Here is a 25,575-nt window from a genome sequence, read left to right as displayed (position 1 = left end):
GATATGTCATCTCTAAGTATCTTCTCCCCTCAGCAGGTTGTCTTTTAGTTTTGTTGGTTGCTTCCTTTGCTATGCAGAAGCTTTTTATTTTTATGCAATCCCAATAGTTTATTTTTCCTCTTGTTTTCTTTGCCTCTGGAGGCATAAATACAAAAATGTTCCTAGGGCCGATGTTAGAGAAATTACCGTGTATGCTCTCTTCTAGGATTTTTATGGTTTTAGGTCTCACATTTAGGTCCTTAATCCATTTTATTTTTGTGTATGGTGTAAGAAAGGGGTTCAGTTTCATTCTTTTGCATGTAGCTGCCCAGTCTTCCCAACATCACTTGTTGAAGAGATTGCCTTTTTCCCATTGCATATTCCTTCCTGCTTTGTCAAAGATTAATTGACTATCTAATATGAGTTTACTTCTGGGTTTGCTATTCTATTTCATTGATCTGTGTTGTTTTTGTGCCAGTACCATATTGTTTTGATTACCAGAGCTTTGTAATATGACTTGGAGTCTGGAATTGTGATGCCTCCAGTTTTGTTTTTCTTTTTCAAGATTACTTTGGCTATTGGGGATCTTTTGTGGTTCCATACAAATTTTAGGATTGCTTGTTCTAGTTCTGTGAGAAATCCTGTTGGTATTTTGATAGAGGTATTTTGCATTAAATCTGTTTTGGCCGATAGAGACATTTTAACACTGTTTGTTCTTCCAATCCATTAGCTTGAAATATCTTTCCGTTTGTTTGTGTCATCTTCAATTTCCTTCATCAGTGTTTTGTAGTTTTCAGACTGCAGGTCTTTCACCTCTTTGGATAAGTTTATTCCTAGGTGTGGTACTATTTTTGGTGTAATTGTAAATGGGATTGTTTTCTTAATTTCTCTTTCTGCTGCTTCATTATTAGTATACAGAAATAATACAGATTTCTGTACATTAATTTTGTATCCTTGCTGAATTCATTTATCAGTTCTAAGAGTTCTTTGGTGGAGTCTTCATGGTTTTCTCTGTATAATAAGTATCATGTTATCTAAATAGTGAAGTTTTTCTTCTTCCTTACCAATTTGGATGCCTTTTATTCCTTTCTATTTATTGTCTGATTGCTATGGCTAGGACTCCCAGTACTATGTTGAATAAAAGTGGTGAGAGTGGGGGCACCTGGGTGGCTCAGTTTGTTAAGGGTCTGCCTTCTGCTCAGGTCATCATCCTGGGGTCCTGGGATTGAGCCCCAAGTCAGGCACCCTCCTCAGGTGGGAGTCTGCTTCTCTCTCTCCCTCTGACACTACCCCTGCTCATGTTCTTGCTGCTCTCTCTCTCTCAAATGAATAAATAAAAAATCTTTTTTAAAAATGTGGTGAGAGTGGACATCCTTGTCTTATTCATGACTTCAGGGGAAAAGCTCTCCCCTGAATGGTTTGTCCCCATTGAGTATGATGTGGGTTTTTCATATAAAAACTTTATTATGTTGAGGTATGTTCCCTCTAAACCTACTTTATTGAGGGATTTTATCATAAATGGATGTTGTACTTTGTTAAATGTTTTTTCTGCATCTATTGAAATGATCATAGGTTTTTTTCTTTTCTCTTATTGCTGTCAGGCCTTTGTTATTCTTAAGTATAAAAGAATCTTCTGAAAGCTAATGGCACTTCTCCAGGAAGCCAACTATTAAAATTCACTCAAAAAGAGATAGAAAACCTAAATAGGATAATAACTATTAAAGATAAATCATTCAAAAATATAATCCCATTCCAAAACAGTCCAGGATCAATCAGTAGTTTTAGAGAATAATTATATCAAACTTCCAAAGAATCAAAAAACTCAAGAGATAATTCCTGTGTTTTTGTAAGCTTTTTCACAGCAGGGGAAAAAAGACAACGAGTTTCCTAATTTATTTCCAATTTTTTTTTTAATTAAGGAGTATAGTCCTCACTAAATATAATCAAATATTTATATGGGCTAAATTATTGTCCATTTATCCAAAAAGTTATAAAGAATACAAATTGATTTTTAAATTAGCATAACTCTGATATTAAAACCTAACAAAATAATACAAGAAAAGATATTACAAATTAATATCATTTACAAATAGAGTCAAATAACAGTATATTAATATTATACTAACATAAAAATTATATAAAAGATTTTAATATAATATTTTTTAAAATTGAAATATAATTTATTGTGCTAATAAAGAGTAAAAATCCACTGTCTTAATCATTGTTGAGAAAGGCACTGGGTAAACTATATCCCCATAATGTCTGAATTTTGTATAACTTTGTACTGTTTTTTTTTTTTTTTTAAGGCCAATAGTCCATCAAAAGGTTGGTTGTAGTATTTCAGGATGACATGATAACAACATGAGCAACGGTTGGTCGCAATGAGAATAAAATGGAAAGGACAGATACAGGAGATATTTCAAAGGAAAACAATAGGACTTAAGGACTGACTGAATAAAGAATGAAGGGGAGAGATGAGGTCAAAGATAAATTTGTCACCAAGAATAATAAAGGGGAGTTTTGTGTTCCAGTTCAAAAAGTTTATTTTGCCCATTTAAACCTCTTAACATGGTGGAAGAGACTTTAATAGTCATATTCTAAACATTCACAAACGTAGGGGCTCCTGGATGGCTCATTTGGTTAAGCATCCAGTTCTTGATTTCAGCTCAGGTCATGATCTCAGGGTCATGAGATTGAGCCCTGCAGCTGGCTCTGCGCTGGGCCTGGAGCCTATTTGAGATTCTCTCTCCCCCACTCCTCCACTTGCGCAGGCACTCTGCCTCTCTAAATAAAATTTTTTTTTAGATGTTCACATTTAAAATGATCACAAACATTTAAAATAAGATCCCTCTACCAGAGCAAAAGGTGAAAATGTAGCTAAAACAACCTGATTTCTCATTTACTGTTTTGTGTGCCTCTTAATCTTCCTCACCTATTTCACCCATCCCTCCACCTCCCCGCTCCGGCAACCATCAGTTTGTTCTCTGTATTTACAAGTCTTCTGTTTTTGGTTCGTTTGTTCATTTGTTTGTTTAGATTCCACATACAAGTGAAATCATAATAGTATTTATCTCTCTCTTTCTGACTTATTTTACTTAGTACAATACCCTCTGGGTCCATCCATGTTGTCGAAAATAGCAAGATCTTATTCTTTTTATGGCTGAGTAGTATTCCGTTGTGTGTGTGTGCGTGTGCGTGCGTGCGTGTGTGCGCGCGTGCATGCATACACATGTATTACATCCTCTTTTTCCACTCATCTGTCAATGGACACTTATTTGATTCCGTATCTTGGCTATTGTAAATAATGCTGCAGTAAACACACAGGTGCATATATCTTTTCAAATTAGTGTTTTTGTTTTCTTTGGGTAAATATCCAGCAGTGGGATTACTTAATTGTATGGTATTTCTATTTTTAACTTCTTGAGGAACCTCCACACTGTTTTCAAACAGTGTGCTGTTTGCTGCACCAAATTAAATTCCTGGTACAGTTTTATTCTTTTGCATGTAACTGTCCAGGTTTCACAACACCATTTATTGAAGAGACTATCTTATCCCCATTGTGTATTCTTGCCTCCTTTGTCATAAATTAATTTACCATATACATGTAGGTTTATTTCTGGGCTCTCTATTCTGTTCTATTGATCACTGTGTCTGTTTTTGTGTCAATACCATATTGGTTTGATTTCTCATTTCTTTGTTGAAATAGAGGTAAATTTTTAATAAGATATCAAGCTATGGAAGTTTATATATTATATAATAATATATTATTGATATCAATAAAATATCAAGCTATGGAAGTTTTTATTATTATTAGAACTTAAAAATAAATACCAAATATTAATGGTACACATAGGATGCCATGTAAATTTCTCAAAATTGCTGCTACCTGGTGCAGAAGGAAGAAGACACTTAAATGTCAGTTTGGTTATGAGAAAAATCCACAGAGCTGGCTCATTACCAGATCCATCAGCCACATACTTGGAGTACTAATTGACCTTGGACAGTATTAACACAATAAAATGTAACAATTCTGATTATCAAAATTTCTTTGGAGAATGCGAACATTAGTTAGCTCACCGTGGATGTCAGTTAGCCAGAGATAGAAATAAGGTTAACTAATGAATCTGGGAAATGGAGTAAGTTTAAAGTGTTAATGTTTTCCAGTGGCTCAAAAACTTTCAAGTGAATATGGCTTAAAGCGTCTGTCCATAGGGGAAGCTCTGCGCTATGTCTTAAACAGCCAACCAGACACAGAGCTGGCGCTCATGCTGAACTGGCATCTGCATAAAGGAATGACGGCGCCCGAGGAACTGGCTATTCAGGCCTTAGAGATCTGCCTGATGGGGAGTGTGTGTAACACTGCAGGGTAAGTGGAGGTTGGGGCGGGGGGGGGGGGAGTTAAAGACTTCTTTCAAGAATTATTGCCAGAATTTAAAACCCTCACCTTAAACAAGGTTTAAAGCTCTTGTAAACGGTGTGATCTACTTCTCAAGCCTTAGGCCCCTACGTGGTTATATATTTTAATTTTCAGTCAGGCTACAACTTGGCTTGAACACTCATAGGGCAGGATAGCAAGCCGGCCACTTGCCTCGCCGCAGCAACCCCTGTGCTGTCCAAGAGTCTCTGGGAGTACAGTGCCAACAAAGGGGGCCAGTGTGACTTTCAGTGTCTAGCAGACCTCCTCACTGCTCCATGGAATGTTGAAGGAGTGGCCCTCCCCTGTCCCCTAGAAGGTATTGGTCTAATGGAGACATAGTCTCTCACTGGCCCAGCTCTCTGCACAGGGAGCAGTGCCCCTCCCTTAATGCTACATTTGGACCTGAGGGACTTCTTCAGTTTACAATCCTCTGTTCAACCATTACTCACCCAGTGTAGCCACTGGTCACACCCAGGTGTAAAAGCCAGTGCAGCCTAATGCCCTGCCCTTGAGCCCAGATCACTGACCTAGAATCCCACTGATTTCCTCAAGCTTGTATTAAAAGGCTTTTAGCCCTTCCCTGCCACTAGTCCTTAATCAAGTCTTAGGACAGTTCTGGTTTCCATTATGAAAAGCAGATTCCTGGGTGTCAGATTCTTTTCTCCAAGAGAAGGCCCTGGGAATTCCGCAAACTGAGTTTACCTCCTCCCTGGCATACAGCTTTGCACACAAGGGATCTCTGTGACGGCAACGGTCTTATTTCGCCTTGATACCAGGACAGTGACTGCCCAGTCATCCTGAATTTTTCTAATCTTGAGGGTCACTCAAGCGACCCTTCACAAGCGAAGAAATTGAGCTACTCTCTATTTTGAAAACCGCGAAACACAACCATGGCGCTCCCATAACATTCTCTATTAGGTTTGCCTGACTCCATTAACTTACAATCCTCTCTGTCCTGGAGCTTAGAACTAGTGACTTCCTCTAAACCAGCCCTTCCTGATGACCAGCAGCCAGCAGGCCCGGCTCGATCCCACCCCAGAGGGAGTTTCCTGACTCTGGCGGCCATTCCTCTCAGAATGTGTGGACACCCTTTATTCCTCCTCTCAGTTTGGTAGTTATACTCTCATTATCTCAAATTGTTGGACTAGCTAAAATTCTCTGTCACTTCTGCTCAGAAGCATGATGGGTCCTGATGGGATGATTTTTTCCCAGATATCACAGGTCTCCTCTCACCAACTCCCCATCTCTCCTCCCATTGCCACCCTCCAGCCTTCCCACAGAACTTTCCAATAAAATCAAGCTTAGAGCACAGTTGTTTTCCCATATTTGCTTAATCTCTTACTAAGATACTGTTTATTGTGCCAGGACCCATTCTAGTTGCTTTACATACCAGATCTATAAGTCTTTAAGACAGCTCGCAGGGTTAAGTATCATTTCCCCCATTTTACTGAAAACTGAGACTCAGAGAGGTCAAACTAGTTCTCAGTCTGTGTCTGTCTGCCTCTGAAGCCTGTATTCTTTGCACTGTTTCATGCTTAGGATAAAAGCACCAATTGAATAACACAATGTTCAAAGTCTTACATGTGTTACCTCTTGAGTTCTGTCCAAGCCTAGCTCTGTGATGCTAAGTGTATGACTTCAGAGCTGTGTCTCTTCGGATGCCATCCTACATCTGGCTCTTGGGCTGAGTGAGGTTAAAAACACAGAGATAAAGAGCACAAAGTGCGAAGAAGATAAGTCAAGTTACAAAAGAAAGAGCAAGAGACTATTCCTAAAGAGATAGACTGGTTTTAGAAGACAGGAAGATAGGAGAGAAAAGAAAACTGGAATTATTTTCATGTTTCTCCTTGTTAGTGTTGTCATCGACGGCTACCCTGTAACTAAGTATCAAGTGAGTCTCTTGGAAGCTAGGTCAATCATCCCCATGGTCATCTTTGAGTTGGATGTGCCTTCCAAGGAGATTTTCAAAAGATTGTTCCTGGAAAAAAAAAAGGAGCAAAGGTAATGTATATGACGAAAGCAACGATAAAGGAATAAACTTTAACCATTCAGAAAAAGGTGTATTTTTAACGGCTTTTCCCATTCACTCTCTTTATTAGTTTGCCTTACCCACTGCACAACAGCACACAGATTACAGCTGTCAAAAACTCAAAATACCGCAAAAACATTGATGAGATTAGGAAATATTATCAAGAACAGCATCAGAACTGGTATGTGATTGATGGATTTCACAGCAAATGGTGGGTATGGAATGAAGTCATTAAGAAAGTTCATATGGTGAATAAACATATGCAGATATACCTGGAAAGAATCAAAGCAGGTAAGAAAACATTAAATTGTTCAAATAGAATAAAACATTAATTGAAAGTCTACACCTGCCTGACTCATGTTACCATAATTCATTCAATTTGAACATTGTTCCCACAATTGTAATCAGTCTTTGAAGTATTTGGTACTAGCCAATTATTGTGGGCATCTATACTGTTCTCATCTCATAAACGACTGCTACTACTCTATCATTTATTGAGCTCCTGTGTGAACCTAGCACATAAAAATAATGCATAACCTCTGACTAGAAGAGTTTATAGTGTTTGGAAAGCCATTTAAGAAGCTAAGTTTAAGAAGTGCTAGTGTAGGAGAGTAGTGGGCTATGGAATGACACTTGGCAAAATTCTGTTTATGAATCTAGAATTAAAGCCATTTTTGGTATTTATATTATACCAATATAATGGTATATTTTTATAGATTCAGCAATGAATCTATCAAAAGTTATAGATTCAGCAACAAAAAAAAGTTGCTGAATAATAAAAAGTTAAACTTGAGCATAAAATGGCTTTTAATATATATTTGGAATCCATGAAAGAAAATGTTTGATTATATATTCCTATAAGTTTCTTGACTTTTCTCTAAAAAATACATAAAATAGAAGGAAATTTGTCTATATATGATATCTCTAAAAAGAGTGATGACTCTAGAGAATTGAGCTGTAGGGTTCTCACAGACATCTGGTGAGTGACTTTGTTTAACTATGGGAATACAGAGAAGATATAATGAGGTATGAGAGCAATGCGACGAAGAGAATCTTATACAAGGAAGAATTCCGTGAGGATTCTGCATCATTAAATCTCGATTAGCTTCGTTATTTGGGTATAACCAGTATATCTGGTTCCTGTTTGTCTGCAGACTGGGAATTTGTTTTCACCTGAGGATTACAAGGCATGACAAGTACAAGGAAGAAAGAATTGAGTTTTTAGAATCCTATTCGCAACAAGTTTTGGAAAGCATCGCGCTTGTAAAACCCTCCACGGCAGATTTTGAAAGCAAACTTATGCATCATTCATCTTTTTGTGACCCTATTTCACCCTCCCTACCATAGACTGAGTTCCCTGGAAACAGACTCAAGATTAAATAAGATCAAAAGTTGTCTGCAGAAGCTTTATCAGAAAGTATTCTTAGGATTTGAGTTGTCACATTTAGCAACCAAAAATACAGGATGCCCAGTTAAATTTGAATTTCAGATAAATAACAAATAAGTTTTTAGTCTAAGTATGTCCCAAATATTGAATGGGACATACTTAGACTAAAAATTCTTCATTGTTAATCTGATATTTAAACTCACTGGGCTTCCTGTGTGTTAATCAGAAAATACACCTATGGGGAATGAGGACCATAGAATTGGACAGAGGGAGAAACTGACCTGCCCTATGATGGAAAGGAAAGCTTCAGCAGATCTAATAGGGAAGCCTTGCAGCTAGGATGGGCCTTCAGAATTTCCCAACTGAGGGGAGGAGCCAGGCTCTATATCCATTGGCCGGCCATTGACCACAGGTACTCTGGGAGGGGGTTAACCAGTGACAGATGGGCCATTCCCAGCGCACGTGAGACCCATCAGCACTGATGCTCCCAGCATCTGGGGGATGGCAGCATCAGCCCTGAAGAGGGATCTGGATGAGGCGCGCCATGGTATCCACTTCATTATTCCATATACACTTGCCTCTGCCTTGAGTAGTTAGATCTAACAGAAGTCAACTTTATTGATCTTCTGCTTTAACTTCCACCTAATAATCTAGCCTGTACCTGATTGTTTAAATTTAGTTTTGACTTTTCGTTTTGTTTTGTTTTCATTCCACACTTCCTTGTATGCTATTCAAATGATCCTCTCCCTATCAGAAGGCCAAAGTTTACTCTGACTAATGAGATGGAACAAGGTCAGGGCTACAAGATTAAAGAGATTCCTCCTCATTCTGCCACATTCCAGATTAAGATACATGGACACTGCCAGATGTCATCAAGAATACAAAAGAAGAGATATTTGAGTATCTTTATCTCTTTAGGGCTTAAACCATGTGGTTCTAAATTACCCTGTCACTAAACCTGTCAGTATTGGTGAGGTTCAGCACATCTGAGCTAAAGGACAGCTAGGATTGTAATACTGTAGTACCATATAGTATAATATTATAGCACTATATAATACTATATACTTTAATAATAAAACATTATTACACCATAGTACAGTGCATTATAACACTCCAGAATAATATTATGGCACTACAATATTATAGTAGTGTCATATTCTTTGTAGGGAAGGAATATTAGGGCTTCTTATCTTTTTCATCTGTGTCAAAAACAACAGATGGGATAGCATATTAGTTTATGCTGCATAATAAATTATGCAAATTCATAAAAAAATCAAAACTTAGCAGCTTAAAATACACACACACACACACACACACACACACACACACAATTTCTCTGGATCAGGAATCGAGCTACAGTTTAACAGGATTCTCTGCTTCAGGAACTCTCACAACCATAATCAAGGTATTGTCTAGGATTATTACCTCATCTGAAAGCCCGACTCGGAAGGAACCTACTATCACACTCATTCATGTATTGTTGACAGGATTTCGTTCCTTGAGGGATGTTGAATTGAGGCCCTCAGTTTCTTGCTGGCTGTGGGGCACAGACCACTTTCAGTTTCTTCCCATATAGACCTTTGCAACCTGGCACCTTCATTCTAGCAAATGAACAAGCTGTGAAGGCAAGAAAGTGCCAACAAGGCAAAAGTCATGGTCTTTCGTAATTGTCTTAGTTTCCTAAGCCTGCTGTGAGGAAGTACCACAAACTGGGTGGCTTAAACATGAGAAAATTGTTCTCTCATGGTTCTGGAGGCTCAAAGCTCAAAATCAAGGTGTTACAAAGGCCACATTCTCCCTGAAGTCTCTAGGGGAGAATCTGTTCCATGTCCTTCTCTTAGCCTCCAGTTTTGCCAGCAATCCTCTCCATTCTTTGGCTTATAGACCATTACTCGAAGCCTGAGGATCAATTTTATATGTTTACATTGTCACATAACAAGCTCTGATTTATGATTCATAATTTTATAGTTAATTTAAGACCTTCTTAGGCATAATAATAATTTTTAAAGACAAAACTTATCAATAGTGAAAGGGACCAATAACAAAGTATATTAAGGGTCAAAATTTACTCATTATAACTAAGATGTATGAAAAAAATTTTCATTTTCTGTAGCATGTCTTATTTCTTCAGAATCCCCATTCTGGTGCAGTACTGGGGAGAAAACTCTTAAACCCATTCAGTGAAGGACCTTGGGCTCTTCTTTTTAAATAGACTCTTTGGGGTAAACATAGTCACTTTTGGAAAAACATTTCTTCCCTTCTCTCGTGTGCCATCTGAGCACAGTAATGTCATGTCCACAAATTATTCGCACTTTTTAAAATCTACCTCATAGAAAATTTAAAATAGGTAGCAAATGTATATGTGTGTCTAAGTGGGTCTGCAGACAGGCATGTAACATATATTTACATACACATACATATATATGGTTTATAACATATATATAATTTATAATAGATAAGAACTAAAAAGAACCAAAACATTCATCAACAGATAAATGGCTAAGTGAACTATATGTATATTTTTGCAAGGAATACTATGTGTCAGTTAAAAAAGAATTAAGTAAATCATATAAACTGGCACAGAAAGATGTCAAAAACCATATAACTGATAGAAGTTGCAGAATAATGTTTACAGCATAGTGGCAAAAGCATGCTATATGCAAAAAATAATTTTGTATATGCAAGTGTATAGAAAGAAGTCCAAAAAAGATACCAATCAACAGTGATTACTCAGGAAGGATGATGAATTGAGAGGATGAAGATGTGAGGAGAAACTTTTACTTTTCTGTTGTTTGAAATTTTGCAATGTATATGCATTTGTATCGTGTGTGTGTGTGTGTGTGTGTGTGTGTGTACTTGAAATCATTTTAATTTCTAAAATCACTGTGTTTTCTATGAAAAGATACACATATACATAAAACAGTGACTCTGTTACTGATAGGAAAAGCTGCCTGCATTGACAAGTTATGTATCACACCTCAAGAACTGATTTCTCGCCTGGGCGAATTTGGACCGTTCTGCCCTATTAGCCTCGCAGAATCACATGAACTAGTCGATTGCTCTGTAACTGACTCATTGGAATTTGCCGCCGAGTTCAGAGGGCACTATTATAAGATGAGTTCTCAGGAAAATCTGAATGTAAGTTTGTTCCTAATGCCACATATTTACCAGGGAAAGAAAATGCCAATCTTGGAATTCATCAAATAGGAAGGGGTGGGGGTGCCTGGGTGGCTCAGTGGGTTAAAACCTCTGCCTTCAGCTCAGGTCATGATCCCAGGGTCCTGGGATTGAGCCCTACGTTGGGCTCTCTGCTCGGTGGAGAGCCTACTTCCCTTCCTCTCTCTCTGCCTGCTTCTCTGCCTACTTGTGCCCTCTGTCAAATAAACAAATAAAAATCTTTAAAAAAAAATAGGAAGGGGTGGGTGCCGCTGGGAACACCCAGGAACCACAGACCAGGAGCCCCATTATTGGAAACTATGACATTAGGACCAATGAGGCAACTTGGAGGCCAGTCCTGAGGCTGCACCCCAAGATATATTTTGGCACACAGTGGAGGTTCAGAGTCGGTGATGGGCCCTCAGCTGAACAGCTAGGGAAGGCCAATGGTGATTCCCACCGAGCATAGGGACTCAGCCCACGGTGGGGCATCCAGGGGAGTAAGGTCCTACAGTGCAGAAGGGAAGTCACAGGAGACGTGAAGCAAGATCTCACCTATGTCTCTGCTGTGCTTTAAAATGTTTCCATCACTTGGGTTCCTGTATATCTGTACAGTATATTTCTGTTTAATGCAACAGAACACACGTCTGTTCTAACAGGATGTCTGTAATTTGTGAAGATAAAGGTTCATGGCCGAAAACTAATCAGATGCCTCTGAACATTTTACTCTCCTCTAAAGAGGTAGAATTTTTTAAATCACTTTATTAAGGAGACATTTATTTCTTCCTGCATATATAAATGGCAGTCACAGAATTTTAAAACTGGAGGTGCCATTGGAGATCATGCATCCAGTCTGCCCCCTCCGTGGTGCAGAGAGCCAACTGAAGCTAGAGAGAGGACTCCCCCACCACACAGCCCCCAGCTAGCTCCTGGTCCCGCAGAACCAGAAGATGGGCCAGCGAGTGATGGGCGCGCCCCCAGTGCCTGGCAACAGAGCACGAGCTCCAGAAATACTGCACATGTGAATTAGCGAGTGAGTGAGTGAGTAAATAGATCAGGAGAGAGCCCTTGGATGTCCTCACTTGGGACCATCACTCTAAGGATGGTCCTTCCCGCCAGGAGGGAGTTACTACTACAGAGCAGAGAGCCCCTGGGAGCTGGGTGGCTGCTGCAAATGGAGAGTAGCAGGAGAGCCCCCCGGGGTGTTTGACTGGCAGAGGACTCCAGTTTTGAATGGTCTTATTGCTGTAATCATTTCCTGCAGAAATTTTTGGAGAACCCAGAATTGTATGTGCCTCCGTTAGCCCCTCATTCACTCCCACCTGCTGACATGATCCCCAAAAGGCTGACACTGTCAGAACTGAAGAACCGATTCCCCAAGTGTGCGGAGCTGCAGGGCTACTGTCCGGTGACCTATCAGGATGGCAACCACAGGCAGGTCCTTGCCCCCCGGGGGAAGGGAGGGTGGCATCTCTACTCAGAATAGGCAGTTCCCATAACAATCTTAACATCTGGGTCAAAAGGTCACTGTTATTTAACTGGAAAATGTTTTATTTCTCCCTTGAGTTGCATAGGTAGAAAATGAAACATTTTTGACACTTTATTTATACAGTACCATGTATTAATTATACAATCTTTTTCTTCTTATCTTTCAGATATGAGGCCCTTGTACCTGGTAACATTAAATTTGCTTTGGAGTATCGTGATCGTATATATATTTGTGAGACTAGAGAAAAACTTGAGAAATTTTTGAGGTGAGACTACTCACCAAGTTAACAATGTTGAATATCTTCTGTGTTCAATGCACCATGCTGGGGTGTGTGTGTGTGCATAAATATATTTCTGTGTATTGACACACGTACGCATACATACACATACACATCAAACATGCATACATACACATACATGCATGCGTGATGATGACTAAGAAGTGGTTCTTGCTGCTCCAAAGCCTGAGGCTCTGAGGTATGTTGGACTTTACACACCTGTTTACAACAGAATGCAATGGCACTTAGGGTGGCGAAATGCCAGGGGTTCTGGTAACATGTAGCCCTAAAGTCTGACTGAATTGTCTGTTGGAGTAAGGCCTGAGTGAGGAGTGGGAATTGGACAGATGAAGGGAAAGAGGGACATGTTCCAAGCAGAGAGATCTACAAAAATACCTCGCCCAGGGGAATCCCAGGACGGCAAGAAATTCAGCATGGCTAGGCATGATGTAGAGGAAAGGAAAAGGACTGAGAGGTGAGGCTGGAGGTGGTAGCAGGGCCAGAGGGTGAAGGTCAGATAAAATCACCATAAGGTATTTGAACTTGACCCAAAAGGCAATATGAATACATTAACTGGTTTTGCATATTATATTCAAATTTGCTTTGGGGAGAGACTATCATTGGAGTGTTGATAATGGATTGGAGGCAGGAATACCAGTGTTGAGGCTGTTAGAATGATCCTGCCCAAAATAATACAGCACGTCTGAGGTCACCCATGAAGACTAGTGTGGGGAAAGCAGTGGGCTTAGGACAAAGCTCTGAGAAACGTCAACAAATGTGAGGAGAAGAGCTTGCAAGGAGAATGATCAAGAACCTACAGAGTGGGGGGTGCCTGGGTGGCTCAGTGGGTTAAGCCTCTGCCTTCGGCTCAGGTCATGATCTCAGGGTCCTGGGATCGAGTCCCGCATCGGGCTCTCTGCTTAGCGGGGAGCCTGCTTCCCTCTCTCTCTCTCTGCCTGCCTCTCTGTCTGCTTGTGATCTTTCTCTGTCAAATAAATAAATAAAATCTTTAAAAAAAAAAAAAAAAAAAAAAAAAAACCTACAGAGTGGGAAAGGAGAGCCAGGTCGGGGAGGCTCTGGGAGGGAGGAAGAGAGAAGGTCTCGGGGAGCTGGGGGCAGTAGCCCTGCGCCACCCCCCACCCCCAGTAGTGGCCAACAAGCTTAAGCACAGTTTAGAGGTCAAGCAAGAGAAGAACTGAAAAGTGTGTCAGAGTTCGGTTGTAACAGGACATCGGTGAACCTGGCAGGAATGGTTTCAGTAGAGTGAGCTGAGTGGAAGGTAACTACAGTAGCCACCGAGGAAAGGAAGACCTCGCGGAGCCCAGAGATTACACACACAGAGGTTACCTACAGAGGGTGAAGCCCCTGGGGGAAGCCGGCTGGGTGTGAGAGCACAGGGCTCAGTGGGGTCTACGGCAGACACGCCAAGGAACAGTCCCCAAGTAAGGAGAGTGTCATGCCAGATGTTTCTGTCTCACAAGGTGAAAACCAGATTTCTTTTTCTTTTCAAACCAAATCGTCCTTTTTGTTGTTGTTGTTAATGTTCTTGACTGATCTAAATTTCTGAAAATACTGTGTGGATCAGATGGGATGGAATTTGTGCAGTAGTGTGTTACTTCTACTAAAGCTCACGGTTTGAAGAAGTTCAAAAAGAAAAGACACCGGTTGCTAGAAGTGATTTAGGATGGAAGGAGTGAAGGTTGTTTTTCTTTTTCCTTTTTTTTTTTCAATGAGGAAGCTAGGAGCCCGTTTAAATGCAGGGGAATGGGAAGGATCCAATAAAGAAGGAAATGCCGAAGGGGAGAGAGAGAGAAATTACTCTAGAGAGGCTGGGGGGAGAGCGTCCAAAATGGGGCGAGAGTGGGGAGAGGGTGGAGGCAGCTCTGACGGGGAGGTTAGCTCCCCCCATGTAAAGAGGAAGTGTGTGCGGCTCGGCCTGTGGTGAGCCGTTGAGGGAGTGCCATGGACGAGCTTCTGTTTGTATAACACGGCATCTGAGTCAAGGGTTCCCTGGGAGTCAGGAGGATGCAGAGAACAAAATTTTCTATCCTTGCCGTGAAAAACAAGAAAAGTGAGGCATAAATGAGCAGCCCTGGGGACCAGGCAAAGCGGCAGGTCACAGATCTCTAGCAGCCGCCATCTTCTCACTTGTCACATTCCCTCCAGGGGAGAAAACCAGCTGGTGAACTTCAGCTCTTAGTCCCCTCTGACACATCCCCATTCCCGTGTACTCACGGGGACTGTGCTTGTGAGCATCCGTCTGACCAACTCTGTGTTCTCAGGTTGCCAGAGAAATACTGGAGCCAGAAGCTTCCGTACAAACTGCCCCCGTTGAAAGAGCCCATCCATCTCACGAGCCTTCCTTTGCCTGGATATCTGGAACAGGTCCGGTTCCGTGATTGTCTGTGTACATACATTAGTCGAGTACAATGATCTCTTTTTTTTAACAATACATATATAATTTTTATTTTGGTAACACTGAAATTCAAGGCAGAGTTTTCTGACTTGAAGCTGCAAATCCCCCTCTGAACCCATTTTGGTTTTGGGTGGCTGGGAAAATAAGAAATAAGAAAACCCCCTGCTTCTCTAGTACATTTCCAGATATCTGCAACAAAGCGGAGAGAGGGGAGATTGTCATGAAATTGTTTACATCTGACTTGCGGTTAGATTCTTGCTTTGAATTCCAGGGTCTGTAAAACTTGTTAAATTTGAAAGGCGCAGATTCAGTCTCTGAGAGCTTTGCTCACTGCTCCGAAGCGTTGAGTTGCAGGACCGCCACGCAGCTGAACCACCCAAGTCATATTTTGCCGCAAATCTAGGGGCAAATGCCCCGCAAAGCTACTCGAGTCACATTTTATTTATCTAAATATACATCTTTTTAAAGATAATAAAACTTAGTTGTAATCAACCACTATTTTAAAAGCTCTTTTAAACTTTTCTATAAAATTAATGCCTGGGGCACAATTTCATACCCTTCTCAGAAACTTTTAACCACTTCCCTTTTTTTTTGGCTTGCCTAGATGGTAAGCCTTCTGTCTGGTTTAATATTGAAAGGCAAGATGAAGCTCACCAGAGAGGAGTATTTTCATAAAAGGCCACATTGCATCAAGAGGGCCTCGCCTCTTCTTTGCCTGCACAGGGCTCCAGAATCTTTACTGTGGTGACGGACAACGGAGGTCTCTGGAATTTCTTGCCAGGTGGTCAAGGGCCCTGACAGCAGAGACAGTCTGGCCAGTTCTGGAAGTAGAAAATGGGCCAAGACAACTCGAAGCCTAGGGACCCCTTCCTTCTTCTTTAATATTTTGTTATGGAAAATGTCAAATGTAAAAACAGAAAGAATTGTGTAGTGAGGCCCGTGTCTCTATCAGCCTCCTGCCATTCAGCCAATTTGTAATTTTCAGTCTTTCTAATTAAAAGTACTTTGTGTTCCTTTCCGCGTTGGTTAAGTGGTCACAGAACCACCTTATAAGCCCCATCCCCGACGCCAAAGAATAACCTCTTTATCTATTTGCCACTAAGAGAAGAAGCCAAACTCACCTATGCCTGTGGTCTACATTGTGCCGCCTACAGGGTATTGCAACCTCACTGATTAAAGCAATGAATGCCGCAGGGTGCTTAAAGCCCAAATTCCCCTTCTTGAGTGTAAAGAGATCTGCACTACTATATATAGCATTTCACCTAAAAGGTATGTCCTCTTTAATGAGATGCTACTCAGAACTAATTTTACATTATTTGTAGGGTATGCCGTAAATATATAGAATTGTTGAGCTGAGTCAGATGCCTGCATTAGTGTGTGTGTTTCTGTGTTGACAGCGAATACTTTACTGAAAATATCAGATTTGAGTTTCTAGCCTTTAAAGCAAGGACTACGAGTAATACAATCGGCTTTCAATAATCCGTGCCATAGAGGACGGTGAATAGAGGCATTTATGATCTAAAATGGAATAATCCTTAAATCTTACTTGGGATTTGGATATCTTCTCAGTGATGGCTGTGCAACAGTCTCACACACAAAGTTCTCTTTCTTTTCAATTTAGTGATTCACTAACCTAACAGAAAACATTCATTTCTCTGACATTTTCTACAGCCTTCAATCCCCAAAGTTCTGAATATTCAAGAAGGAAGTATAAGAAGAAGTTGGAGCAGTTTGTGGAGAGATGTGAACTCATCACATACCTGGGTGCCAAGATGACCAGAAAATACAAGGAACCTCAGTTTAGAGCCATTGACTTTGATCATAAATTACAGACCTTTCTCTCCCTTAGAAATATAGACCCAGTTAATGGATAGTTTGCTTGGGCAACTGCAACCAGGACGTCAAGAGTTATCTGAAAGGGGTAGAAGGAAATAGGTTGAAAATCTGGTCCTGTCTGCTGTACTTTTTCCCTTCTGAGTGCTACATGTGGCTGTGAGCCCTCAAAAGCTCTACCGGCCTGGAAGAAGTGCTCTTCTGGAAGCATACGTCTTGACATAATTTAAAAATGTATTGCTCTTTGCCAGAACATTCATACTTTAATGACATAGTTATTCCATTTAGAATATTTAGGTAACTTATTTTACTTAATAAATCTATTGTTCAATTTCCATTTTAACATTTTCAGCCTCTGTTAAAGAAAATTACTCAGTAAATGTTAGAAAGCTTCAAGAAATAAATTAACATTCATATAAATAAAATAGAAACATTGGTTACACTTTCAACATAAGGAGCTGTTTGTAAACTTCATGAACCTAAGATATTTTATCATTTTCCTAACAAAATAAATGCATTTAAGATAACTGAATGGCTGCCTCTTTTCTTTTTCTTAAATAATCAAGGAGCAAGCTTTATACATTATTTTGTAATTAGAAATCACCGGGAGTTTTGAGAAGGATGAAACTGGAGTCTTATCACTATCCAGAAGTATATATGTTAGAGGAAAACTCACTAAATTGCATTTGAATGAGATTTTTAAAATATTATCAATTTTTCAACAGCAGTATAAGAAATGTAGAATATGAAATAGCAAGATTGGCTCTTCAAAAAATAAAAAATACAACCACTAACTGTGTGATCTTGGGTACATCTCAGTTTCTCTGAGCCTTTGTTTTTTAATCTCTAAAATGAGTGAGTTAGTTCATCTTTTTCCAGCTTAATGAGGTTAACTGACAAGATTTTATATATATATATGTATATATATATGTGTATTTAAAATGTATAACATGGTGATTTTGATACAGGTATGCATTGTGAAATATGTCCCACAATCAAGTTAATTAACTCATTCATCACCTCACATAGTTACTTTGTGTGTGTCTCTATGTGTGTGTGTAATGAGAACCCTAAGAGACACTCTGTTAGCAAAATTTAAGTATACAATACAATATTATCAACTATAGTCACCATACTGAACATTAGATCCTCAGATTTTATTCATAGTATAATTGAAAGTTTGTACCTTTTGTCAAATACCTCCCAATTCTCCTACCGCCCAGCCCTTGGCAACCACCTTTCTACTTACTTTTCTTCTAATGAGCTTGAACTTTTTGGTATCATGTATTCCAGAAATACATGATACCATTCAGTATTTGTCCTTCTCTGTCCAGCTAGCTTATCTCACTTAGCACAATATCCTTCAGGTTCATCCATGTTGTCTTTGACCCTACAATTTCACTAATGTTATTTAAAAACTAGAAGGCTGTCCTATATATTTTTGTATAATATATTTTCATAACAAAATATGTTGAAACAAAAGAAAAAATAAGAATTGAGATTCTAACCACAGAGTGAAAGACATTCCAGGAATTAACTAACGTGTATTTACCACATGTGAGCCAGGCATGGTGAAGTCTGCTCAGTCTATACCAGCACGGATATATTTATGAGGACCTCTCTCAGTCCAGGGTAAGAAATAAAAATGTAAACAGATACACATCGCCCCTACAAAATGCAGGAGATATGGGGCCTAGAAATTGCAGCACTACTGAATTAGTCTTATAAGATCTCTATAAAGCGCGGGTCCCTATAAAGATGCCCTATTGGCACTGAACAATGTCAATAACTCTTCTGTGCCCCTCAAATACATTTAAGTCATGAGCTTTGGACTATAGTTTCTACCTGCTGCAGTTATCAGTCAACTGTCACAGCCTGCAATGATGTTTTTGATGCCCTTCATAATGTCAAAGGACTTCTACCAACTGCTAGTTGCTAGATAACTGTGACCCTCTCATTCCTTCAAACTCTAGCTGGGTTCTCCATTGACCCAATTCACCCAGAAGCCAGTAGGTACTGGCCTTTGGTGAAGTCTTTGCAGCTTCCAGGGCCAAAAATTGGGGAAGAAGGGTGGAGATTGAATTTGGAAGGGAAAAAGAAAAAACCTGGTTAGCCTCTTCTGTATCAATATTCACTCTGTAAGTTATCTTACAAGAATCTACAATCTATATTCTGATAACTCTAATATTAATACCCCAAATTCTGTTCTCACCTCTGAACTTCAGACTCTTGTCTACATGTACCTACTGTATATCTTTACTTGGTTATCTGGTTGACATCTCAAATTTAATATGCCTACCCCATACCTGTTATTCACCCAACTTCTCTCTCTCCAGTTTTCTCCCAGATTACTTCATGGTAATAATGTACACTCAGTTGATTTGGTCCCAAACCTAGGGATGAACCCGGTCTGCATTCTCTCCTTCACTCCCCACATCCAGTCTTTCAGCAAGTCCATCAAAGATTACCTCCAAAATATACGATGAGTCTGGGCTCTTCTCACGTTTTGTACTGCTCTCACCTACTTTCCATGCTTCTGCTCATGTTCTTCTAGTATCAGCTTTCCATCCAGCACCTGGAGAAATCTTTAAATACATAAATCAGATTTCATCATTCTCTTTTCAAAGTCTTCCAATGGCTTCCTACTTCAGTTAAAATAAAATCCAAACTCTTTACTCTTGTCAGATGTGTGATTAATTTTATATATCAACTCGGAGGGTATTTTTGGATGAGATTCAAATGTAAATCAGTGAACTGAGACTAAGAATGATCTCCATAATGTGGGTGGGCCTTATCTAATTAGTTGATGGCCCGAATGAAACAAACAGTGCAACATCCTTGAGTAAAGGCAATTCTCCAGCAGACTGCCTTCAGACTTTATTTGCACCATCAACTCTTCTGGCTCTCAAGCCTGTCAACTAACACTGCAGATTTTAGACTTCCCAACCTCTATTATCATTGAGCCAATTCCTTCGAATAAATGCAAATTTCTCTACATATCACACTGGTTCTGTTTATCTTGAGAACTCTGGCTAATATAGCATAAAACACCTTGCATGATCTAGTTCTGCCTCACTTTCAACATCTTCTCCATTCTTTGATCTGTTCCCTCCTTCTTTTGGATTAAGTAGGGCTTCTTAATTTCATTTCTCCTCTGAAGTTTTTAAAGTTATGCACTCTCTCTCTATCCATTGAACAGCTATCACTTAACATTATGCTTAGTCTGAAGATAATCAGTGCCTCTATCCTTAAAAACTTAATAATATTCACCAGTTTGCCATCTTCAATGTTATTTTATTATTTCAGACCTAGTTTATTACCCAAATTCGGTATTTTCTTTTCATAACCCGTGTTTATAAAGATTTCCCTCATGTTTTCTTTTTTTCCTCTCTGTCACCTCCTTCTTACATCTCAGACTTTCCTTGTAGGGTTATTTTCCTTCCTATAGTAGGGGTTTGTTGGGGGTTAATACTTTCAATTTTTGTCCAAAACTGTTTTGTTGTTGTCCTTGTTCCTTATGATAGTTTTATGGTATAAAAAAATAGAAAAGACAATCTCAATAAGGCTATGTCTATTTAAAAATTGAATCAATAAATAATAACCTTCCAAAATGGGAAGCACCAGCCCCAGGTCCTTCACTGGTAAATTTTATGAAACATTTAAGGAAGAAATTATACCATTTCCCTACAAAATCTCTATTTCTCTATCAATTTCTTTCAGAAGATAGAAACAGAGGGAATACTTTTTAATTCATTCTTTGAGGATACAACTGCCCTAATACCCTAATATCAAAACTAGACAAAGACATTACAAGAAAAGTAAACTACAGACCAACAGCTCTCATTAACATGGATGTAAAAACCCTACATAAAATATTAGCAAATTGAATCCAATAAGTATAGAAAGAATTATACACCACAACCAAGGAATTTATCTCAGGTATGCAAGGCTGGTTCCACCTTCAAAAATCAATTAACGTAATCCACCACATTAATAGGTTAAAGAAAAATTACACAGTCATATCAATAGATGCAGAAAAAGCATTAACACTCATTCATACTAGAAACTCTCACTGAACTAGGAATAGAAGAGAGCTTCAACTTGATAGATCATTTACAAAGACCTGAAGCTTACACCACATTTAATGGTGAGAAACTAGAAGCTTCCCCACTAGGAGCAAAAATAAAGATGTTTCCTCTCACCACTCTTTCTCATTATACTGGAAATCCTAACTAATGCAGTAATACAAGAAAAGGAAGTAAAAGTTATACTAACTGAGAAGGAAGAAATAAAAATTCCTTTGTTCACAGATGACATGATCATCTATGCAGAAAATACAAGAAAACAACAACAAAAAAAACCCCTGGAATTAATAAGTGTTACAACAAGGTTACAGTAAACAATGTTAATATATAAAAGTCAATCACTTTCATATATGCCAGCAATGAACAAATGAAATTTGAAATTGAAAACACAATACCATTTATATTAGCACCCAAATAAAATACTTAGGTATAAATCTAATAAAATATGTATAATATGTATATGAGGAAAACTTTAAAACTCTGTTGACTGAAATTAAAAAACTAAATGCAGAGATATTCCATGTTCACAGGAAGACTCAATATTGTCAAGATCTCAGTCCTCCCAAATTGATCTGCATATTCAATGCAATCCCAATAAAAATCCCAGTTAGTTATGTTGTGAATACCAACAAACTGATTCTGAAGTTTATATAGAGAGGCAAAAGACCTGGAATAGCCAGCATAATATTGAAGGAAAAGAACAGAGTCAGAGGACTGACACTACTCAACTTCAAGATTTATTATAGGGCTTCAATAATCAAGACAGTGTCATTTTGGCAAAAGAATTGAAAAGTAGATCAGTGGAACAGAAAAGAGAACCCACATAATTATATATACCCAACTGATCTCTGACAAACGACCAAAGATGGTCTTTCCAACAAATGGTGCTGGACATCCACATGGAAAAAAATGAATCTAGACACAGATTTTTACACCCTTCATAAAATCACCCTAAAATGAATCACAGATCAAAATGTAAAATGCAAAACTATAAAATCCCTAGAAGATAACACAGGAGACACAGGAGAACCTAGATGACCTTGAGTAAGGCAATGACTTTTTAGATACAACACCAAAGGCATGATCCATGAAAGAAATGATTGATAAACAGGACTTCATTAAAATGAAAAACTTCTGCTCTGACAAGACCCAGTCAAAATAATAAGAGGATAAACCTCAGACTGGGAGAAAATACTTGCAAAAATATATATCTGATTAAAAACTGTTATTCAAAATATACAAAGGACTCTTCAAACTCAATAATGAGAAAACGAGTAACCCAGTCTAAAAATGAGTAACAGACCTGAATAGACAATACACCGAGAAGATATGCAGATGGAAATATGCACATGAAAAGGTACTCCACATTTCCTTAGGGAAATGCAAATTAAAACAATGAGATACCATTACACACCTGTTAGAACGGCCAAGATCCAGAACACTGACAAACCAGATGCTGGTAAGGGTGTGGAATCATGAGAATTCTGTTCATCGCTGGTAGGAATGCAAAATACTACAGTTGCTTTGGGAGACAGCTTGGCAGCTGATTACAAAACTCAACAGCTAAACGTACCATATGAGCCAGCAACAGCATTCCTTGATATTTACCCCAAAGAGCTGAAAACTTATGTCCTCACAATGATGCTGGAGGTTATCACTCCACTCAAGACTTCCTGCTTCCACTGTTGCTGTCGAAAACTCAGCTGTCAGATAACTGGGTTTCTTTGATAGGTAATTAGTATTTTCTTTCTACATCCTTTTAAGATCTCTTTATCTTTGATGTTCTGCACTTTGACTACAAGGTATCTAGTTGTGAATTTTTGTTTGTTTAGCCTTCTTGGAATCTGTTATGTTTCCCAAATCTGGAGACTTGTGTTTTGCACCAATTTGGGAAAATTCTCATCAGCGTCTTTAAATATTGTTTCTCTCTCATTCTCACTAATCTTTCTATCTGGAATCCCAATTAGATTATATGACAAATCATTCTTATTCTCTTCTCCGTGTCCCTTGACCTCCCTTACATACTTCCCATCTCCTTTTTTTCAGACTGGTTTTCTGGGTAATATTTTTAGATTTACCTTTTGCGTAGATCAACTTCATCTGTTTAATCTGTCCATGGAGTTTTGTGTGTGGTTATGTATAAACGTTATTGAACTATTATCCATTGATTTTTAAATTTCATTGATTCCATTTTAACTTCTGGAAGGACTTTCCAAGTAGTGGTTCTTTTTAAAATTCTGAATGGTTACAAATTTTTGGAGGAGACTTGTCCTTCTCACCTCGAGCCAAGACCAAGAAAGATATGTTCTCTTGCCATCTCCCTTTGCCAGGAAGCAGATTTGTTTTTTTTCCCTAGCACCCTTTCATGGAGATTGTAGCCCTTCTGAGGGGTCTGGTTTCTGCAGAAGGGTCTCTGTTCGGACTCCCTACCGCATACACATCAAAGGCGTTGTCTTCTGGTCCCAGTTTACCCATTAAAACCTAAGCTCTAGCTTCTGGTTTCACTAAACACCATGACTAAGGATTTCCATGGCTCCAAAGCTAGTTTACTACTCTGATTTCAATTCCATTTTTCAGCCCTTTACTTTCCTTTTTTAAGTTCTGTTACGCATTTTCTGCTGTCATTTCTAGCTATCCCGTAGTGGAATTGTTCTTCATAATTGTCATAAAAGGCTTTCATAATTTCCCGTATTTTCAGAATCAGACATCTTTTCCAATGAAGATTGTCAGATAAAACAGAATGCTCAATTAAATCTGAATTTTAGATGATCATATAACATACATTATTGTAGTATAAGAATGCCCATGCTGTATTATTCATTATTTATCTGAAGTTCAAGTTTTGCTGCGTGTCCCATGTTTTTATTTGCAAAATCTGGCAAAGTTACTTCTGATCTCCTCCCCCCTCTTTGTGCTCCCAGCCACAGGCCTTTCTGTCGCTCAGAATCAGCAAGCTCACTTCCAGTCTCAGAGCCTTTATACTTGCTTTTCCCTTACCTGGAACATTCTTATCCCAGACCTCCACAAAGCTGGCTCCATATCATGGAGATCTCACCTCAATGTCACCCTACTCCCTCTACTTGCCCTGTCAATCTTTATCATCATTATAAAGCTTAACACTTTCTGAAATTACATGATCTATTCACCTGTGTTTTTGTCCTTTCTCTTCTTTGTAGAGTTCAAGGCTCACGAGGGCAAGGGCCTTGTTAGTTGCTGCATCCCCAGCACCTGACACAGAGCCTGGTACTTAGTAGGTACCGAATAAATATTTGTTGCATGAATAATTGGCACCCCAAAACCTGTTCTGCAGGATGTAAAGTTATGAAGATCAGCGGGAGGTAAAACAGCCGGCTATAACCAAAGAGAACAAAAACAAATATGTCAAGAAAAGTCAATATGGATCTTAAACAAATCTGCCTTGAAGAAAGGACTGATCTCAGCAGTGAGGGGCAGACTCTGGGAGATCCCCCAGACCCACCTCCTATCACGGAGCTTGGGCTGTAGTGAGCAGGGACTGAAACAGAGAGTGGGAGTGCCCGGTTTAACTGGGCTCTGATCTTTGGCTGGATTGAGGACCTGCATTGGACCAATGTTTTTCCTGCAGTTTTGTGGCAGTGAGAAATAATGGGGTAGCTGACCCCTCACTCACTTTTCTACTGATGTAGAAGTCAGGCAGGGCACACTTGGATCCTGCTTGGATCCCCATAAACCCTGGGATTTAGAGGCAATTCAAGACAAAGGGAAAACTTCAGGAAAGGGGCTAATTTAATACAAACTAGTGAAATTTTAAAAGAACCAGGCTGGAAAATCACATCTTCAGTTTCAAAATCTTGGAGGCTGGGGCGCCTGGGTGGCTCAGTCAGTTAAGCGTCTGCCTTTGGCTCAGGTCATGATCCCCGGATCCTGGGATAGAGTCCCACATTAGGCTCCCTGCTTAGTGGGGAGTCTGCTTGTGCCTCTGCTCCTCCTCCTCTGCTCCTGCTCTCTCTGGCTCTCTCTCTCTCTCTCTCCCTCTCAAATAAATAAAAATCCTTAAAATAAATAAATAAATAAATCTTGAAGGTTAATATGTGGCATGCTGGAGATCTGGAAGAGTATATTGGGAGGAATAAATTACAGATGGTCCCTGACTGATGACAGTGTGACTTGGAATTTTTTTTATTTTACAATGATGTGGAAAGTAATACATATTCAGTAGAAACTGTACTTCAGATTTTGAATTTTGATCATTTGCCAGGCTAGTGGTGCTGGTCACTGGCGGCGAGCTGCAGCTCCCAGTCAGTCACTTAATCACAGTGAGGGTAAACGACTTACACATACACAACCACTCTGTACCCAGACAGCCATTGGTTTTCACTTTCAGTGTAGTATTCAATAAATTACAGGAGTGAATAATGAACATTTACTACAAAATAGGCTTCCTGTTAGAAGGCCAAATATATGGTTTGGCTCAGCTGCAGGCCAATGTCTGTGCTCTGAGTATGTTTAAGGTAAGCTATGATGTTCA

General features: G+C 39.3%; 1 protein-coding gene across 3 annotated transcripts in view; it reads left to right on the top strand.

Annotated features, from left to right (window-relative positions):
* Window positions 1–17,505, top strand: part of AK9 (adenylate kinase 9) — a 118,134-nt gene extending 100,629 nt beyond the window's left edge. For 2 of the 3 annotated variants that reach the window (XM_032858301.1, XM_032858298.1), the window contains exons 32-40: window positions 4,144–4,345; window positions 6,251–6,397; window positions 6,496–6,716; window positions 10,754–10,950; window positions 12,233–12,402; window positions 12,624–12,722; window positions 15,017–15,119; window positions 16,305–16,419; window positions 16,822–17,505. In XM_032858301.1, the coding sequence (XP_032714192.1) occupies window positions 4,144–4,345; window positions 6,251–6,397; window positions 6,496–6,716; window positions 10,754–10,950; window positions 12,233–12,402; window positions 12,624–12,722; window positions 15,017–15,119; window positions 16,305–16,419; window positions 16,822–17,024 (1,457 nt within the window). In that variant the 3' untranslated portion in view covers window positions 17,025–17,505. Of the gene's footprint in view, window positions 1–4,143; window positions 4,346–6,250; window positions 6,398–6,495; window positions 6,717–10,753; window positions 10,951–12,232; window positions 12,407–12,623; window positions 12,723–15,016; window positions 15,120–16,304; window positions 16,420–16,821 lie in introns of those variants that run through there. The other variant, XM_032858299.1, reaches the window with a different exon arrangement.
* The last annotated feature ends 8,070 nt before the right edge of the window (window positions 17,506–25,575 follow it).

This window comes from Lontra canadensis, unplaced genomic scaffold (assembly GCF_010015895.1).
Source record: "Lontra canadensis isolate GAN:19392208 unplaced genomic scaffold, GSC_riverotter_1.0 scaffold14, whole genome shotgun sequence".
In the NCBI taxonomy this organism is placed as follows: domain Eukaryota; kingdom Metazoa; phylum Chordata; class Mammalia; order Carnivora; family Mustelidae; genus Lontra; species Lontra canadensis.
Note: the sequence above shows the minus strand (reverse complement) of the source record. Positions and strands in the feature narration are given on the sequence as shown.